This window comes from Lutjanus erythropterus, chromosome 21 (assembly GCF_056507025.1).
Source record: "Lutjanus erythropterus isolate fLutEry1 chromosome 21, fLutEry1.hap2, whole genome shotgun sequence".
Lineage (NCBI taxonomy): Eukaryota > Metazoa > Chordata > Actinopteri > Lutjaniformes > Lutjanidae > Lutjanus > Lutjanus erythropterus.
In genome coordinates, this window is record NC_139337.1 from 23,670,680 (window position 1) to 23,690,539 (window position 19,860).

General features: G+C 39.8%; 1 protein-coding gene across 4 annotated transcripts in view; it reads right to left on the reverse strand.

The window, feature by feature from the left end:
- asap1b (ArfGAP with SH3 domain, ankyrin repeat and PH domain 1b) overlaps positions 1 to 19,860 on the reverse strand; it is a 73,500-nt gene extending 53,640 nt beyond the window's left edge. For all 4 annotated transcript variants that reach the window (XM_084710354.1, XM_084710352.1, XM_084710353.1 and 1 more), the window contains exon 1: positions 19,098 to 19,860. In XM_084710354.1, the coding sequence (XP_084566480.1) occupies positions 19,098 to 19,223 (126 nt within the window). In that variant the 5' untranslated portion in view covers positions 19,224 to 19,860. The remainder of the gene's footprint in view (positions 1 to 19,097) is intronic.

Here is a 19,860-nt window from a genome sequence, read left to right on the forward strand (position 1 = left end):
AATTCAGTTTTAAAGGCTGGAAAGCAGTGGATTTTGCAAGTACATACAGCACTTTTAATAATAAATAAAGTGTGCTGATATTACTTGGTATGAAAACCAGATTTTGTAGTATCTTAATCTTTCCCTTTTGACCGGTGGTTTCTTTCTGCTGCATACTGAATGAGAAATTGAAGCAGGTTTCGATCACTTGCAGTTCAGCAGCTTGAGGAACAGCTGGCAGCCACACAAACCACTTCATCAACAAAAAAATACCATAAAAAAGCTCAGTAATCAAAAGCTTGAAGGGAAACAGAGTGGAGGAGAAAAGCTCCTTAATTTTCTGTAAAACGTGACACCAGTTTGCAGCAATGGAAAGGTGGGATGGGAGGAAAAAAATAATCGTTTCCAGCTTTTTCTATTTAAATATTTGCTGCTTTTCTTTATTTTATCTAAGTCCCAATTGAATATATTGGTGTTTTGGGTTTTTTGGGGGGTTTTTTTTCACCATTTTCTGACACGTTATGGGCCAAACAATGAATCGATTAGCCGTGAAAATGATGGACAGATTAATTGATGATGAAAATAATCATTAGTTGCAGCCCTAAATACTGCATTCAGTTTGTACAATATTCTGCCAACAGATCCCTGAAAATCTTACAGACTGAACTTTAAAAGTAAAAATAACCCTCAAAATGACAGAAAGCCCTCAAAGTGTGACCCATGTGACCAATGGGGTTAATGGGGGCCGACTTCCTGGTTCCCAAACAACCACACAAACACACAGTCATGCCCAGGAGGTCAAAGCCTCGGGGGATAATTGCTGGTTGAAGTGACTGGGCATGACTGACTGGAGGCTGTCTCAGCTTCATGCTTCCTGCCCGAGGCCTTATCCTCTCTCAGCAGCCCTGTCGCTTCCCCTGCAGCCGTCCTTTGACAGGAAGCAGGAAGCGGCCAGGCTTGTCAGTGTCCTGTCCCGGGTCGGCAGCACTCCGTCTAATGACACCAACTGCTCTCCGCTGACAACTGAGGAACAAACACGCTTCTTTCTGGCAGTCTGGGAAGTGTTTTTCTTGATTCGCTGTGACTCCTGCTCTGTCACTTTCATGGCACGTTAGTCGTCTTTCTCATTTCCTCCCTGAGCTCATCCTTCCCAGTTCCTTGAACCTCACTCTTCTCCTCCACCTCGGCATTTGGCATCGGGTTGGCTGCGCGGTTACCGAGGAGATGTGATCTGGCCGTCTCACGCGTCGGCTCGACATTCTTCGCTGTGGAGATTGTGGGAAGCTGCTCTGACTAACTGGCCAGCTCCCTGTTTGTCAGCAGAACACTGGGACTCAGCTGTGCCACTTTGGCAGATTTGACTCGTCACCCAGCACAGACTGGGACACCCGAGTTCTCAGAATTCCTAATATGCTAATCATTTCCTAGAAGAGGAAAACAGGAAAGGGCACAGTTATCAAAGGACTTCCCCCAGAGCCAGGACACGGGGCTAAAAACATCTGCAGTGCTGTTTCTAGAGAAAAAGTGACAGATCATATGTTTTATTTCTGCTTCCTTTTTCACAGTTCTCATTTCCCTTCACAATTACACAGAAACCACTATAGAAATACACATAAGTGTATATATTTATGTTTATTATGGTAATAAATCTCAGCTTGCTTCTATTTCTGTCTGAATGAAGAAGTCATGAAGGAGATCGGTCTGTCTGTCAAGTCATTTCGTCTGTCTGTCCATCTGTTGAGTCTATGTGGCATGACTCAAGCAGGAAGGGTGGGGAGCCGTTTTCATTGGCAGGAAACAAATGCACATCCCTTTCTCTGGGCCTGCAGCCGGAGAGGCCTTCAGCTCTCCAAGTGGAATGGGAAAAATGAGAGGATGTAACATTTCCAAAAGCAGCTGAGGTCGGATGGCCTACTTCTCACACACACACACACGCACACACACACAGAGGAGAAGGAGTGATCGACTGCCAGTGGTTTTGGTTTTGGTTAAGAGGTGTATCAGGACAACCACATGACCGATGTAGTGAATCTGAAAAGGCGAATAAAATGACAAGAGAGGCTATGTCTTTGTCAGGGTTTTCAAGTTGATGAGGATCCAAAACATCAATCTAAACGTGAAATAGTCTGTTTCTGAATGAGCAGAAGAGATTTAAAGCCTCCTCACAATCAAAAACAACATAATATTTCTTCAAGTGTTGTCAATCAATTGCAGTAATTTAGCATCATTTGGCCACATACTGACATTTCTGCAACTCAAAGCCCACTTTAGTCCACACTTTTATACACCTCCCTCCACCTACTCACATTTCTTTACTGGTTCATGATGGAGGATAGTTTCAGGAGCGAGAGAACAGTGTTGCAAAAGGCTTTAAGGCCAAAACGGAAAATAGCAAAGCAATTCAAATGGACTAAACCAGTGGTTTTACATGTTTTAGCAACATTTTCCTAAAAACACAATGTATAGTAAACATAACTATCATCACTTATAACCCACTAGAAGTGTGTGGTGGTGTCATTATTTGCAGAAACCCTGCACTCAGCCTGTACTTCCCTTATTTTCTTATTATTTTTGCTGTGTCACAAACCTGCTATTCATGGCCCAACAACATGCAGAACTACAACCCCTCTTCACTGGCAGTTTACTAGATACCTGCTCTAATTAGCTTGCATACCTGACCTGCTAATGTTACTGTCTACAGTACATGTCAGAGAGATTACTCCATTATGTATTGCTGCCATTAGTCCTGCTATTAGCGTTCTGCTCTCAGAGAGAGAAATGAGCTGCTTTTCCTCTGTGGTGAGTTTGGTGAGGCCACACAGTAGATGAGGCCAACTTGCTGAGCTGCGAGGATGTCGGCTTTTTGCTGCACATCTCTGGAGAGTCGGTACAGGAACTGACACGCATGCGTGCGGCCGGTGAAAAGTCAAGCCATACATGCAGCGGTTGTTACATTCACACTTCATTTGGCGGCTTCCCTCTGCAATGCTCATTCTCACTCAGCCCACCACTTGTTTCCAGAGCAATGTACATGTTTTCACAATCACACCCACACATTGCTGCATCAGACTCACCTCACATCAAACACGCAGCATACCTTTATCTGCATTGTGTTTACCAGTCAGAGAGTCATTATTCATGTGAAGCAGCTGTTAAGATTATTCAGCGGTACTGCTCTTAACAGGAGAGTAGTGGGAGGAACTCGCAGCTGATGATTAAACAATGACAGCTAGCATCCTTTTTCTTATAGTGTTTGACATCAGTGAGAAAACAACCAGCAGCAGAGAGAAGAGAGTTTTCTGTTATGCAACCTCTAAACTGAGAGGATCGCTTTCAATTCAGGGCAGTGACAAACTAAACTGTTCTATCGATGATGGTTTTGATTAATCATTTAGTCCTTGAAATGTCAAATAATGACAAATGGGGCTGCAGCAAATGATAATTTAAATTAACTCATTATTCATTTGGCCTATAAAATGACAGAAAACAATGAAAAAGATGTCCAGTTTACTGTGACATAAGATAAGAAATGCAGCAAATACTCACAACTGAGAGGGTGGGACTAGGGAATGTTTGGCATTTTCGCTTCAAGAAATGACTCAAAACAATCAGTAGAGTGTTTCAATAAATGTTAGCCAACTTCCCATCCAACAATTAAACAATTTATTGACTAATTGTTTTAGATTTAATGACAAATGCCTGTCACAACATGACCAGACCCAGGCTGAACTGGCGTCTTCCTGACACAACAACCAAAAACCAGAAGTAATAATTCATAATAAAACAAAGCTGAGAAAAATGCACGTTTATATCTGTAGCTCTAACCAGGAAATGCTTGGTTTTATTACAATACTAAAACAATTAATCACTCATCAACATTGAATAACTGACTAATCATTTCAGCACAACACCTAAAATCAACAGTGGCAGTTAAGAAGCTATGTTGCATCTCTTCTTTACCAACTTGCTCATATTTGAAAATCTACTTGGCAATAAACTTGATACTGATTTCAACTCTGGGAACACAGATGCACTCTCTCATCATTGAGCCGGTGCTTTCTATTAACTTCCAGTGAACCAGAAGGAGGCTTGTTCACCCGCAAAACCTCAATAATGTGAAACTATTACACCACCTGAGCAAACTAACCGACGATGATGCTTGAGATAAGAAACCCAAGTCACATGTTTGGCTTTTATGCGCTCACACAACTGTATGATATGGATTCCAGACTCACAAGGCATTCCTGGTGTTAGCTGAGATTGAAAGTTTGACCTTGGAAAAAAGAAATCTCACCACAGTGACCTCTTAGTGGTGATGCAATGATTGTGAAACCCTGGGCCAGTACTAATACTGATGTGTTTGTGTTTATTTTGTTTTTGTTATTATTTTCTTTTGTGCCAGGGAAACAGAAAAATCTTCACAGTAAAAACACGGCAACCCTTGCCCTCATAGTCACACCAGAGCCACGTCCAGCCAGTAGCTTCTATTCTGAAACGGCAGCTGGGTATTCTAGCTATTGAGTACAACTGCAAATAACCGACACAACATTTAACGAGTGCAAATGGACGCAACACAACAGATACACACTGGTCACTGTCATTGGCGAATTTGACAATCGCAGTAAAAAAATGGCAATTTGGGTTTGATAATTGATTTGACAATTGATAAACTAATGGAGGCATTGATCGATAGTGAAAATCATCACTGTTTGCAGCCTACTGAGTGGATCTGGTGGTAAGATTTCTCTGTGTTTAAGTGTTATCATATTGTTAATTAATAACAAATGCATGGTTAAACTGTTTCAATACGGGTCAAACAATGAGAGAAAATGTGGCTTATTATGTCAACATTAAATACATTGAGTGTTTGAGTATTGATCATTTATAACAGAGTAAAGAAATACTACACTAGAAGAGTTGGCAAAAGACCAACATTTATCTTGTGTAACAAACCAGCGCAGTGTAGGTCGATCAAAGACAAACTAAAATAAACTACTCCAAGCTTTATCTCTAATCTTTCACTTATCATTGATCAGCTGATAAGCCTGCCAGCTCCACTTCCTACCAACTAGCCGCCCGCCTTGTTGTAAATCTTTAGGGCACGCCGCCAAAGAATGTGCTCCCTTGATAAACATGCACACAATCAGAGGTAAAATTATTTCTCCAGCCTCAGAGTAACGTTCCTGCACAGCGCTCGGTCATGAGTCCAGGCTCAGCAGAGCGCTTTACAGCATTCCTTGAAGTTTTTCAGCAGACGAGTCTCGAATTTCACACTTTATGGGACTCCGCTGGGTGAGAGACCGGCTATTCCAAAACCACAGGTGTATCCACTCCCACAGGCCATTTGTATGTTCAGTGGTTTGAGCAACTGGACATGCAGAAGAACAGAACTGGACTGCAACACCCAGCAAAGATGGTGGCTGGCATGCCCTGAGTTTGGAGAAGCAGAGAGGAGCACAAGCACGGCAGCAAAGCTTCGACAAAAGCCCATCTAAAGAAATTTAATATCAGTTTAAGTATACGCAATATTTCTCAGCTTTACCTTGCCGTCAGACAGCCTTTATCACAATGGTGGTTAAAAAAAAAAGTTGAGAAAACTTATTTCACTGCAACTGTCTTTCTTAGGTTTTGAAACATAAACTAAAAAAGTTTTTTCAACATATAATCTTTTGTTGAAATAATTTACTTTTCTTCTTTAGATAAACTTGAATCATTTAGTTTTAAAAGCCAAAACAATTCTGTATTTCAGAAATTGTTCAGTGTCCTGTGAGCCTAGTTCGTCATTATTTGAATCCTTTCACTTTAATAAGTTCACTCAATAAACTAATTAAGTTAAATTATATAATTAATTTAGTAATTTTACCTTGCAGAACACAAGAGTTGCTGACCTACCCCTGCCTTGATCTGTTGTCACACAAGAACACAAACTAAAAGACTGAATCAGCGATTCCCGTGTTCATCAAGGTAAAATGATCTGATTAGTTTACAGAGAGTGAATTTTTGCTTATATGATGGCAGCATCTCCCTGGAAAAGGCTGTCTGACGGCAATGAATATAGCATACACTTAAATCAATATTGATTTTCGTAGGTGGCTAAAATATGTTTTGCTGCTGACCCTGTCCACAGCAGTTCATTGCTTAGCTTCATACAGTGGTCCTCCTGCTGTTTCTGCAAACTGGAGGCATGCTGACCGCCATTTACTGCGGGTAATACACTGACTACGGGTAAGTACCTCATACAACCCCACTTCTTTCCACTTTCTACTTGGATTTCCCATCTGATGACATTCAAAGAGTAGTGACAGCAGCTTTGATGGTTGGTGTCACGATGTGGAAAAAGAACGGCTTTCTCTGACATTAAAAAGCATTAGAAAAAGATGTAAACAACTTGTCTTGAAGGACTGTCAGTTCCTTTCCTCCAGGCTTGAATGACCTCAGCAGGCACTTGGCTGTTCTGGGAAAGGTAGTATTGAAATTTGACATTGAAAAGCTGCATCAATTGTTTAGTTGCGGCACACATACACACACACACATATACGGTCCAGGGCCAAACACCATCAAAGCTCACAGACAGAGATGCACTGTTTACCCCTCGGGCCACAACAAGACAGCCAGCCGTCACAGGACAACACTGTCTTCTGGTTCTGCAGGGCAGTCCTTGAGGACAACAATGTTACCACTGCTGCGCTGATATAAATCATAGAAGAAGAAAACAGAGACACAAAAGATGAAGAGAGGAGCAGAAAGAAGATCTGTGGTTGTTTTGTTGCAACAGAGACAAACTATAAAAGGAATAGCAATGTTAGGGTGTCTTCAGTCCACTCGAAAAACAATCTATTAATCATGACTACATATTATTATCAAAAGAAAATATCATCTTTTTCAATCTGTTTTCTTGGCATCGGTATTGTCATAATATTCAAATGTCATTAATGGTACTTTAGCATTTAATCTAAACCACAGTAAAGATGATGATCAATATGGAACAAGACTGAAAGAGTCTAGAGCTATGCAGCTCTGTGAAGCACAGAAAGGCCTTGCTAAATGCTAACATTAGCATGCTAACAATCTTACAATTAGGGATAATTAATATGCCAAAAAAATCATATTGTGATCATTATATAAATCCTGATTTTAGTGGAAATTTCATGGGAAATTTGCATTTCATTTTCACTTATAAAAGTATAAAAATGATGATGTGATGTTTGCTAGTGTCAGTGCAAAAAACATTACGTCTCATTACATCTAGAGAATATCATTTTCAGGTTAAGGCATCTCTGTAGCTCTATTTATAATACTATGTTGTGCCAGATTTTACCTTTATCAAACACTTCAGTGTGTTCTGTCCTTTGGTCTTATCTATGTGTCTGGTAACATGCGCATTAAGGACAAAGCCAGGCTGGAACAGATCAGGGCCGCAGAGAAAATTATAGGTATTGACCGAGAAACTGCCACCAGCCTGTACACAAAATGAGACAAAACTCAAAGACAGCCAGACAAAAAGAACTCTTTTATTCCTCAAGCCATCAGCCTGTATAACATGCAGGTCTCTTAGCAAGTCACTTGTGCTCTTGCACTTTTATATCAAATTCTGTTTTAGTATTTTGAATAGACTATTATTGTCTGACGTTATTGTTTTATTGTGTCAGTGTGATCAGATGTGTTTTATTCTGATTATGCCTTGGTCCTAGTGTACAAGACAAACTCGAGGTTTGACCTTTATGGTAATCTATCCCATAGTTGTTGAGATATGTCAGTCACCAAAGTACCATCCGTGAAGCCACACTAGTTTTGCCATTTTTGTACAAGGAAAGTAGTAACTGTTAAGTTTAAAAGAGACCTACACAAGACCTGCTCAGGATAATATTCAGCAGAATACTTGATTTGGAAAATAAATGTTTTTTGTAATTAATCTTTATTTGAAATCTGACATGTAAGGGATAATATAGTAAGGCTCAGGGTGATGCAGAACCCTGATGTGAAGCAGAGGATTTCAACATCATGCCAGCTTATTTATCAATAATGATCCACAAGCTGTCCATTAACCCATGTTTACACAGCTACTAACTAAAAAAAAAATCTATCATTTGACAAAAATTTGCATTTAAAATTATACCAATGGTCTGTTAGTCATCACAGAGGCCTGCTATTCAGAAATAACAGGCCACAGAATGCCATAATTGCCCAATCAGAATCTCATATTCAACAAAGCGAGGTGCTAAACTTGCGTAAGACATAATTTCTACAGATATTCTAGACTTCCAAAAGTGTCATGTGAATGTTTCACACTTGGTAGCTGCACTGCATCAGTGATTAAAATGGCTGTCTTTAACACCATCTATTCGTGTGAGGAAGGCTGCAGACAGATGTGTGAACACTGACCCACTCTTCCTCGCCTAAATCTGGGGAAGAGCAGGGGGATCAGGGTGTCAGGGCAGAGTCTGGTCCAGGCCTAATCCGCTGCCGACTAATAGCCCTTGATGATATACGCAGTGCAGCTGTGGCAGGAAGGTAGGCCAACAGCTGTGGCCCACAGACCGATTATCAGATTTCAGCCACAGACGGCAAACAAGCCGACAAACAAGCAGCAACACAACAGAGTCTCGCCTCCTGCTGTGGGAGACGGAGCAAATCAGAAAATGGCCCTGAGGTTTCTTAGTATTTATAGAGGGGGATTTGAAGAAATATGGCCCCTTGCCTGAATGCTCTTTTATTTTACGTATCACAATTCTGTGATAGAGCTGGGCAAATTATCTGTATTATATCAATATTGTGATATGAGACTAGATATTGATATTATAGATATTGCCACTGGCAACCATTTTGATAAATTGCCAACAAATTCCTGGATTTTCATTGCCATCAGTGGCAAACATTTTTAACATATAAAATAGAGCAGCAAACAGTAAAACCTGCACCCCACAATAAAAAAAAAAGTTTTAGTGTTTGTTGTATGGTGGTATTTAAATATTGCTGCAGTAATCAGTAGTAAGCAAATAGCAAATTCTCCAGCCTGGCAACCACTTTTAAAAGTTAGTGTTGAGCCCTGGTATCTTCTACTTGCTGAAAGTAAATTCTTAAAATGTCCCTTTGATGGTGGTTGCATCTAAATAAAATCCTACATAAACAGAAAAAGAATCAATTGAGCTAGTTCAAGAGCAAATCTGCTTGTCTCTGCTGTCCCTTGTTAGCAAACTGCTAAAAAAAATATGTAAGCTAATATAGGCTTCATCTACATTTATGTAATGATGCATTAACTTTTCCAAGTCAAAATGGCCAAAGATTTTGCAGTTCTTTACATGCTGAAGACATGGCATGAATAAAGCCAATGTGGTAAAATAGCTAAGTTGGCACAGTTAGCTCAAAAAACCCTTTAGCTTGCACTACTGCATTAGCACTAAACCTTTGCTAGGATGTAGAAACAGCCAAAGAGCAGCAGTGGAATCATTTTCAGCCTGAAATTCTCCTAATTCTATGATCATTTCTAACAATTCAACATCCTTTTTCTTCTTTTCATGTTTTTTGCCTTTTCTCTTTGCTCTACTTTCAACTTGCGTGGTCAATGAGCATCACTTGACCCCAGTATAATGGCGCTACTGATAATATGAACGCTTCAAGGCAAAGAATTTAATTTGAGGAACTCAAGCTGGGCTTTTTTTTTGCCCTACAGACTTCAGTAAGCATTTTAAACCAAGGGTTGGAGTCTGCACTAAAGCAACAGTCTGAAGCATTTTCATACAAAAATATGTCAGTTTTACTACTTCACTGCTGACAGGTGGAAAAAACAGGTCAAAAGGGGTCAAAAAACCCCACAGCTACAAAAAGAAATCCAAGAAAATTTAACTTCATAGCACTAATGTTGCTGTCATCTTACTAAATTATGTCTGAAACACGATTTAGTCAGCAATGAAAATGTCACAACGAAAACTGAGAATCTTGGAAATGACCACATAAACTGGCTTTTTTTTTTTTTTAACAGTGTAGTTTAACTGGAACAAGATGTCATGTGAGTAACGGTGCCAAGGGACAAGAAATGCTCCCATTCTCTCACACCATATGATTCACTGGGTTTGGTGACACAAGGGACAAATGATGAATAAAAAGCCATAACTTCATTAATAATTGAATCTGACACAGCTGTGCTCCTCGGTTGCAAATGTTGCAGAATGGAGCCTTAAATAGCCAGCACTCAGTTTTGTTATGTAAAGCCAAGTATGATAAAACTCATCTCGTCCTTTTGAATAATTCATCATTTTTGCCTCAGTTCTGGAGGAGGGAGGGGGTCTAAAAGCGGTCAAAAAATATGGAGCCAAAGCAAACAAGGACATGGAGAAAAAAATAAATAAACTTCATGGTGTGGTTTATCTATTTCTATCTAGGAATAACTCAAATCTTAACCAACTACACAGCAAAATATAACAACTAATGAGATTTTTAATCCTCTCAAGCGCTCAACACCTCACCAACAGACAGGCACATGATACCTACAAATGTATTCAGTGTTAATGAGTATAAATATATGACAGAATGCATTCACCAACAGGCAAAACACATAGACGGCGACAAACAAAAGTGAAAATGAAACTCGCTGGTTTAATATGACTTTTAAGTGGCTTCCAGGTGAAGAATGATCAACGAACCAGTCAACTCCGAGGCGAAATGACAAAGTATGCGAGGAAACGAAAGCTAAAACGATCTGTTATCTGTGTAGACACTGTCACAAGTGACTCGCTGTTGGTGGACAGGACGGGACATGTGACGAAGCTGAAGCCTCACATGACAACATGTCGTCCAGGATGTGGCCTCAGGTGCTTCTCAGACAAACAACTCGAAGCTATAGTGCATCTTTTACTAAACACTCTCATTCTAAACACAAGAAGAAGCAACAATTCTTTTCTGATTCATAAACACAGTCTTTAAAAAGTACCCATTGGATGTTTTATTATAAACAAACATGGTCATGCTGTTTACTTGAAGAGTTTTTCCACCACAGCTCATTGTGTGTATCCTTAAGGCCTTACAAACACAATACAACAATAGTTTTGAACTAGGGCTGCACTTTATGGTGAAAAACAATCATATAGCTCTCATTTTGACAGATACTGAGATTGCGATATGAATCACAATTGGTGCAGATGATTAAAATCATGATGCTGTGACATTTGTTGGGGTCTGTAAACAAACAAACATGCTTTCTTACACCTGGGGAAGCAGATTTGTAGGCCAGGACATCTCTGCAGCACTTCAGTGCTTCATTATAATTCTGTTTCTTAACTTTTGCTATGTCAATAACATTCTGATTAATGTTTCAGCCCTATTTTGCATGGCAGAGTATTTTAGTGTGTTCTGAAACCATCGTTTGCATCTCTATTTCAGGTTTTGAGCTACTCTGTTTGGGTTTTTTTTAGATAATATACCCATATTTTGCAAGTAAGCAACCGCCTCTAACTTCCACTGTCTGATAACTTTAATTATGACGGTATCAGACATGATTTCATCTATTGAAAGCTGATTAAAAAAGGAACGTTACAATCACTAATGCTGTATTTAAAGGCTGAAACCAAACAACTCTATAGAAGACCACTCTTGCCTCCGCCAAGGCCACATGCTCTACCTGGCAATGTTATAAAATAATTTGTGTATCCTCCCTGTGATTCAGATCTTCCCCAAAATGTAATGGGTTCTTCCTTGGCTCGTGCTGCACCCTTACACAAAGTTTCATGAAAATCAGGCCAGGAGTTTTTCAGTACCCCCGCAGACAAACAGACAATCAAACCAAACTGGAAACATAACCTCCTTGGCAGAGGTCATTTGTCAGTTGGCAAATTGAGTTACAAATATGCCATAGCCATAGTTTCCCTGGTTCAAACTTTTCAAATGTGAAGATTTGCTGCCGTTCTTTGTCTTACATGACAGTAAACAGAATATTTTAGCATATTTTGGACTGGCGGTCTGACAAAACAAGACATGTGAGGACGTCACCTTGGGTTCTGCAAAACTATGATGGGCATGTTTAAATATCCTGTGATATTTTATAGATGAGGCATAGAGCTGCAGCGATGAATGACAATTTATAGTTATCATGCCACCATGCACATTTGCTTACTTGAATTCTACTTTCTGTTCATATAGGATGCATTATTTTGTCAAGTTATAATAAAGTGTTTCTTCAACCTAAAAAAAACCCTTCTGTTTTCTTTCCTATAAATGTCACTGTAACTGATAATCTAATAAAAATTGTGTCATTTGGCATACCATGATACAGTGAAACCATGATATTTTCTGAGATGTTATCGTACCATGAAAATCGCATACCATTGCAACCCTAATTAGGCGATTACTGGACTAATCTGCAAAGAAAATCAGCAGGTTAATTGCAGCCCTAGTGTAACTGCGAGCTTGGTGCTCATTTAGCAATCTCTGTTGTCTAAGTGGGTGAATAATGGCGTGGCTGACTAGAAATAGTGAACAATCAGACCAACTGTGCACAGACTGTGAACATGACACTGATTTCTGAAAACCGTTTTTGTTGTTTTAAAATTAGCATTGCTCACATTAGTCTTTTATTCCTTTTTCTTGGTGCTTTTCCAGCTTTTACAACCACTTTCTGCATGTGACACAACTGTGTGTCTCACTGCTTGTTATCTTGCTCTACGGCTTCACATTAGTGGTCACAATCTCCATAGTTTTACGATGAGATTCTTCCAAAATGAGACAGCCAGCATTTGATTGGAGTGACACGAACTCATTTAAACTGACATAAATAAACTCCAGAGCTTTGAAAAGAATGGCAGGAATGTTAAGTCCTTTCCTGGCAACAGTTATGGGATCTTTTGCAATCTTAGAATTACTCTCTGACAACTTCAGGCAATGACTTTCACTATAAATACGCAGTGGTTTGGAATAAAACTCCTCATTCAGTTTTTTTTCCTCCCAAATACAGGATAAAATCAAACTCTCTAAAGTGTCTGAAGCTTGAAATGCTACGACTGAAAAGGCTGTTATATAAAAGTAAAAAATATAAAGGGCCGCAGCCTATTAGGTCAGGCCCAGCCATGCTTGAATAGAATGACTGTGAAAAGTCAACATTTTTCTGCTCCAGCCCATGTGATGTGGTGTGAGAGGCATGCTCAAAGGAATGCCAATGCAGTGAGGGTTTCCCTTGTATTGCTGCTCTGGCTCTCTGTGGTTTAGGAAAGCAAACCCAATGACGCAAAGTGCCATCTGTGGGGGGAGAGAGGGAGACAATACATGCCCCGCGGGGGAATAACAAGTGCCTGCCGCTGCTAATTTTAATTTATATCGGAGAAAATCTAAGACTTTGAGTAATAACCCCTGACATATTCATTCAAGCAAATGTCATAATTGCCGTTCGCTGCTGCTGCTGCATGGAAACACAAAATCCACTTAGTTGTATTTATGGTGAGTTCAGTTATTGTGTTTGCTCTTCTGTGGTGTTCAGGAGTTTTGTGTAATGTTATGGGTTGTGGTTTATGTGGAACAAATTAGAAATGTATTGCTGCTATATTGTATGTTTTTGTTTCAATCTGAACAGAGAGGGAGAAAATCAGATTACAGTTTCAGACATGCCAGTCTTAACATACTTTAGAGCTGCAACAAACAGTTGATTAATCAATTAGCTGTCAACTTTTGAAATAATTGTCAACTAATATGTTAACTGATTAACTGTTTTGCACCATTAGTCAAAATTCTCTTTATTTAGCTTCTCAAATGTGAATATTTTCTAGTTTCTTTACTCCTCTAATGAGAGTAAACTAAATATCTCTGGGCTGTGGACAAAACAAGACAAAACACATTTTTCACCATTTTCTGACTAATTATGGACAAAACAAATGACAGATTAATAAAAAAAAAAACTGATCGATAATGTAAATAATCATTAGTTGCAGCCTTAAGATAATTTTGTGTTTTGAAATACATATGAAACATTTATTGTAGAACTGAAAAACTGTTGTAGAACTGAAAAATGACCGTCACGCCCATTCTAAGAGTCTGACCGACAGTTCAAAACGCAAAAATATTCAGTTTACAATGACATAAAACAGAGACAAGCAGCAGGTCCTTATGTTGAAAAATCTGTCGATAGCTTTGCATAAATAATAACTGAACAGTGAATTAATTGTTAAGATAGTTGCCCATTAATTTTTCTATCTATTGACTAATCAATTATGCCACCAATCGATGGAGCTCTAATTAATTGTGTTACTGAGGCAGTTACATTAATCTATTGACATTCTCCTCAAACACATGATAAAATGTTTCCACTACTGCAAATAGCAAAAAAATTATACTTTTGTGATGGCAAACATAATATAGAGTAGAACAATGTTGTCATATAGTACAGAACATAGGAAGTTCGTAGAAGGAAATATAACTTTTATATCATACTGGTGTGTTTCTAAAGTTAGTAAAACAAAGTAATAACCAGTATCAACAATCTCTACGACTGCCAAAACAATTAGTCAATTCTTTTACAGAAAACTGTTCGGTAACTATTTTCACATCAGGGTTATTTACTACAAGTTGCCAGCCAGAGACAATAAAAAACAGATGCATCATCCAAAATATGCGCTTAAAAATGCAGGATGTGACAAACAGCATATTAAAACTGTGGTGTTAAAAATGTTGAATGAAAATGTGAATCATATGCAACAAGAAGGAGTCTGAAAAGTGTGGCTTCATTTCAATAGAAAGAAATATGACTACAGTGCCTGTTGTAACTTCTTAAAACATAAAATGTGAATTTATTTCTACACAACATGGACTAATTTTACAGGAATGCCATGTATTTGCGCCACTGCTTCCCCACCAAGCAGGTAAAATATCCTGTGTTATACTATCAGTGGCGCCACACAGGCAGGCTTTTTCTTTGACGAAGAAAATCTTAATGAAAACGAACACTGAACAAATCTTCTCTCATTTCATCTATTTTAGATGATGACAGACAGTTTTTACAGCTAGCTCTTAGCCTACAACTAGCTCAACTAAAACTGATCACGAATCAATAAGGCAATCAATAAAGAATTGGACTGATAAGCAGAATTGATAAAGCATTGGTGTCAGTAAAATCTTATCAGCTCAATCCCTAATTATCAGCAATCTCCTATACTGTCATAATAATTAGCACATTGTTTATGAGAAAACTATTCAGTGACAATTTGAGGACAAAAGTGGAGTTAACTAGTAAAAGTTATTTGCCAACTACATATCAGGTGTTCAGAGGATGAATTAATAAACAAAGTCCAATGGCAACATTGCTATCCTTATGTTCCAGATGAAGCTAGCAGATCAAAACCACAAAGTATTTATGAGTAGCATTGTCTAAAATCCAAAGATTTTATTGCTTTTCTTGGAAAATGAATTCTAAGACTGTGCTCCAGGGCATTTGTCGTTATTTTTACAATATTCAATAATGAAAACACCCGTTAGCTGCAGCCATAATCTCTGGAATCTGGATGAACAAAAGATAATTACCACCTACAACCTCTCCAACAGAAAATCCAGCACTGCTTTCTGGGAAATGCAGTGAGAAAACACCACAGCAATGACTGCTTCACACCCAAGATGACACCAAAATAAAAACCCAGACACACCAACGGGCTTCCGGTCTGCCACCCACACACACACACACACACACACACAAACACAATGCCCCCATCTCCTGTGTCTCGAGCAGTCAAGCCAGCGAGGCAGAAACGTTATTTTTAAGCCTTTATCTCTCGATCTTGCTGCTCATTGTTTTCAATATTACTGCACTCATTCAAGAGTAAACAGCAAACATCTCTGAGAGCTCTGCTGCAGCCACAGAGAGAGAGGGGAAGAAGTTCTAGGGTGGAGGCCGGTGAGTCATGAATACTTTTGTGTCATTATGCACTGATCAATAATTGATGTGTGGTGCTGAATTAAGACAATATGATGCTGCAACAACTTTTTTTTTCTTTGCACCTCCAGATGACTCAGAGAGTGACTACTCCTGTGGGTCAACTCACCCCCTCAAGTTACAGCATTAAATATTCAAGCCGTACCTTTGCATAATTTACCTTGTCAACATACTGAGGAAATGACTTGGAGGGAAGAGAGGGCTTTAAGTTTGAGCGTAGGAACCCAGAGCTCAGCAGAAACGTGGGACATTTTAAACAAACTCCTCTTCAGGCAAAGAAGTGACGCTGAAGGCAGTTTTTACTTCACTGCAGCAGCTCTGTCGGGTGTATGATGCAGGTAAGTCCTCACATGTCTACGCAGAGAGATAATTTCATGAAACAGACACTAATCTAACAGTATTCATGGCTTTAGGCCGGCGTCTGATGGGTGTATCCCAGTTCAAGGCCGACTTATCCTCGCCTTAATGTTTCAGGGGCATCTTGCCTTTGTTTAGCATGTTGCTCGCTCTTCTAGTACCAGCATAATGGTCTTCCTTGTCATGTGATCTCTGCAAAAAAATTCCAGAGCGGCTACTGAAGCCCAGCGCACATGGCGGCCCTCTCTAACAGATGTTTTTCGTTTGTGCTGCTGCAGCCTCTCTCTCGGTTCAGAGGCACAGAGCCAGAGAGGTGATTCATGATGCGAGCCTTTTCCTTGTTACAGTCAGCAGACACAAACTGAGCTCCGGGTTCAGAGTAAACACGGCCCCAGCTCTGTTTTGGTAGATTTTCTATTATTGTGTTATAATAAGCTTGCAGAGGATTGATGTTAGAAGAAGTGATGGGGTGCACTGTTTGGATGTTGAGGAGAGGTCGAGGCCTGTGTTTTTTCCTTCAAACAAAACATCTCTGGTTACTGTCCTGCTCAGCTTCATGTTTACATGTGATTTGCGCTGTTATTTAATTACAAGTAAACCCCATTTAGTCACTTTAAGGCAACAAAATGAAAAGTTGCATATAGAGCTGCAATGATTAGTTGTTTAACGAACTATTTTGAAAATCAATCAAGTGTTCTGAGTCATTTTATAAGAAAAAATGTCTCTGATTTCAGCTTCTCAAATGTGACTAATATTTTCTATTTCTATTTCTACAGTTATTTTTCACACTTTTCTGACATTTTAAGGACCAAACATCTGATTGATTAAAGGACCAGTGTGTCGAATTTATTGGCATTTGAAACCTGGTCTCACTCTCCCTTGAGTCAGTGCCGGTGTTTGGTTTGTCCATTCTGGGCTACTGTAGAAACATAACAGTGCAACATGGCGGCCTCCATGGAACAGGACCTCCGCACCCTTCTGTAGATATAAACAGCTCATTCTAAGGTACGGGAAACACAACAATTCTTACTTTCAGGTCATTATACATGAATTAATGCATTCTTAATAATAATACATTCCATTCCTGCCATATTCTGCCAATAGATCCTCATAAATCTTACATACCAGACCTTCAATTTTGAGAAAATGTTTGACAGATTTGATGATGAAAATAAACGTTAGTTGCAGGGCTAGTTGGGAATCACGTTCGGTGCTTTACATGAGAGATTACACTAAATCCTGTGAGCCTGAAGTCATTCAGCTAAATGTGTTTCAAAGCGGGAAATGAGGTCACGTTTTGGCATTAACGGACAGCAATGAAGGTGTGCGCTCCCCTGGTTTGACGCTCTATTTAATCATAGCGGGAAAGATGCCAGTGGAGGGCAAGCGTGGGGGTGGGGAGTTGGGGAAAACACACACATACACACACAACAAACCCACCTGCCTGACCTGATTACACTCTCCTGTAGATGATAGAAGGTGACACAGCATCACAGAGTGTGACTTTGGGTGTTTCTGTGCAGTACTTATAATCTATCATTTTTTAAATGCAATCTGGCCCGTGTGAGAGCGGGGAATCTCTATAATCCTGAAACAGTTTTATCCAGATCTGACTGCCAGTGACTAGAGAAGGTCTTTCTCTCCCTGTCACACACACACACAGCTACAGCCTGGCAGCATGCTCTGAAGCTGTGAGTTATGTAATAGTGAACACAGAGAGCTGCAGGCCTGAGTGCACATCCTCCAATACCAAAGCCATCCACCCCCTCTCTATTATTACTCTACATATCTGGCAAGAAAGAGCTGCAGATACACAAACACACAAGATGAGAGCTCACCTACACACTCCAGCTCTGCATCAACCATCTGTGTGTGTGTGGGGAAATGTGCATCACTGCATCAGGTATCAAAGCAGAATAAGTATGCAACAGAAAAGAAATGCAGGGCTGCAACTAATGATTATTATCAGTATTGATTAATCTGTCAGTCATTTTCTTGCTTAATCAATTTGTTGTTTGGTCCATAAAATGCCAGAAAATTGTGCCAAACGCTGATCAAATCCCAAGGTGTTGTCCTTAAATGTCTTGTTTTGTCCACGACCTAAATATATTCAGTTTACTGCCATAAAGGACTAAAGAAACCAGAAAATTGGACATTTTTTCTTAGAGAATTGCTCAAAATTATGAATTAATTGGCTTTTCATTTAATAGTTCACAACTAACCAATTATTCGACCAGTGGCTGCAGCTCTAGCTGTATGTGTGTGGGGAAATGTCCATTTTTGCATCAGGTGGAGAAGCAGAATAAGTGTGCAACATTTAACCAAAGCCCAAGCTGACGTCCTCAAATTTCTTGTTTTGTCCACAACTCAAAGATATTCGGTGTTACTTTCATAGAGGACTAAAGAAACCAGAAAATATTCACATTTAGGATTTTTTTTCTTAAATAAAATGACTCAATCGATCATCAACTCATCGATTAACTGATTAATCGTTGCAGCTCTAACTGTGTATGTATGTGGAGGTGATGTCCATTTTTGCATCAAGTGGTGAGCTAGAATAAGAATAAATGCACTTTGCCAGCAACTGCAGCTCAACAGGTGCAATTATTTTCTTTTCTGAGCGACATAATCATGCATTTGGGCCTCTTACGGATTTTTGAAATAATGTCAGATATCACCAGTTGAATTTAGGATTGATTGCATGAAGCCTTGGCTGTAAATAAACTGGATTCCACCGTTAAAGCCTGTTGTATTTTCCATTAAAAACGTATATTATCTAGTCTCTTTGGTTGTGAGGCATCTTCCATCATCCATCCATCCATCCATCCATCCATCATGCAGGCTGACACAGTGGCCTTACCTCCTCCAGCACGTTCACTGTGTTCCTGCAGCTCTGCAGTCGGGTGGTGAAGCTGGATGTTGTCGGGGAATTGTAATCCTCTGTTGTCTCCGAGAGAAACTCGGACACCGATATTTGATCCGGCATCCTTTAACGGGGAAAATGCCCACAGGAGGGTTGGCGATGAATGCTCAGAAGGACAAAACCATGTAAGATGCAAAGAAAAACAGCGAGAAAGCAAAGAGTTTTTGGGTGCGAGCGCTAGCCGTTGGAGGGGAAAAGCCGTTTTTTTTTTTCCTCGCAAAAACTGTGTAAAACTACCGAGATGATTAAGACGTGTCTTCTTCTTCTTCTTCTCCGGTGACTTCTCAAATGACTTCACTGTTCCCCAGGGGCCATGGGAGGAGGGAATTAACTAAATATCTGCAGGCTGTGTCCCCTCGGTGTGTCTATTCCTTCGGAGGATGTCTAAAAGCGACGCATTTATAAATAGTGTCACTCTGCGTCTAACTAAACCTCGGAGGAAAAACCACCGTAAAGAATAGCGGATGCCCTCATTATGCTCTACAGATGTGCAATAACCCGCTTGTCGTCAAAACAGCCCGCCGTTACCAGCCTCTTGTTAAAATTTATCATAGTCCATGGTCTGCCGAGGTCGTCTCGAAGTGCAGCGGGGTTTGGTCCTCTCTTCTTCAGCCGTAGTTTGTGTTTTTTAACGGTAAACGCTGCCGCAGACACATTCACTGCCACTCTCTCCTGCTCGGCCGCGCTCGAGCTTCACATA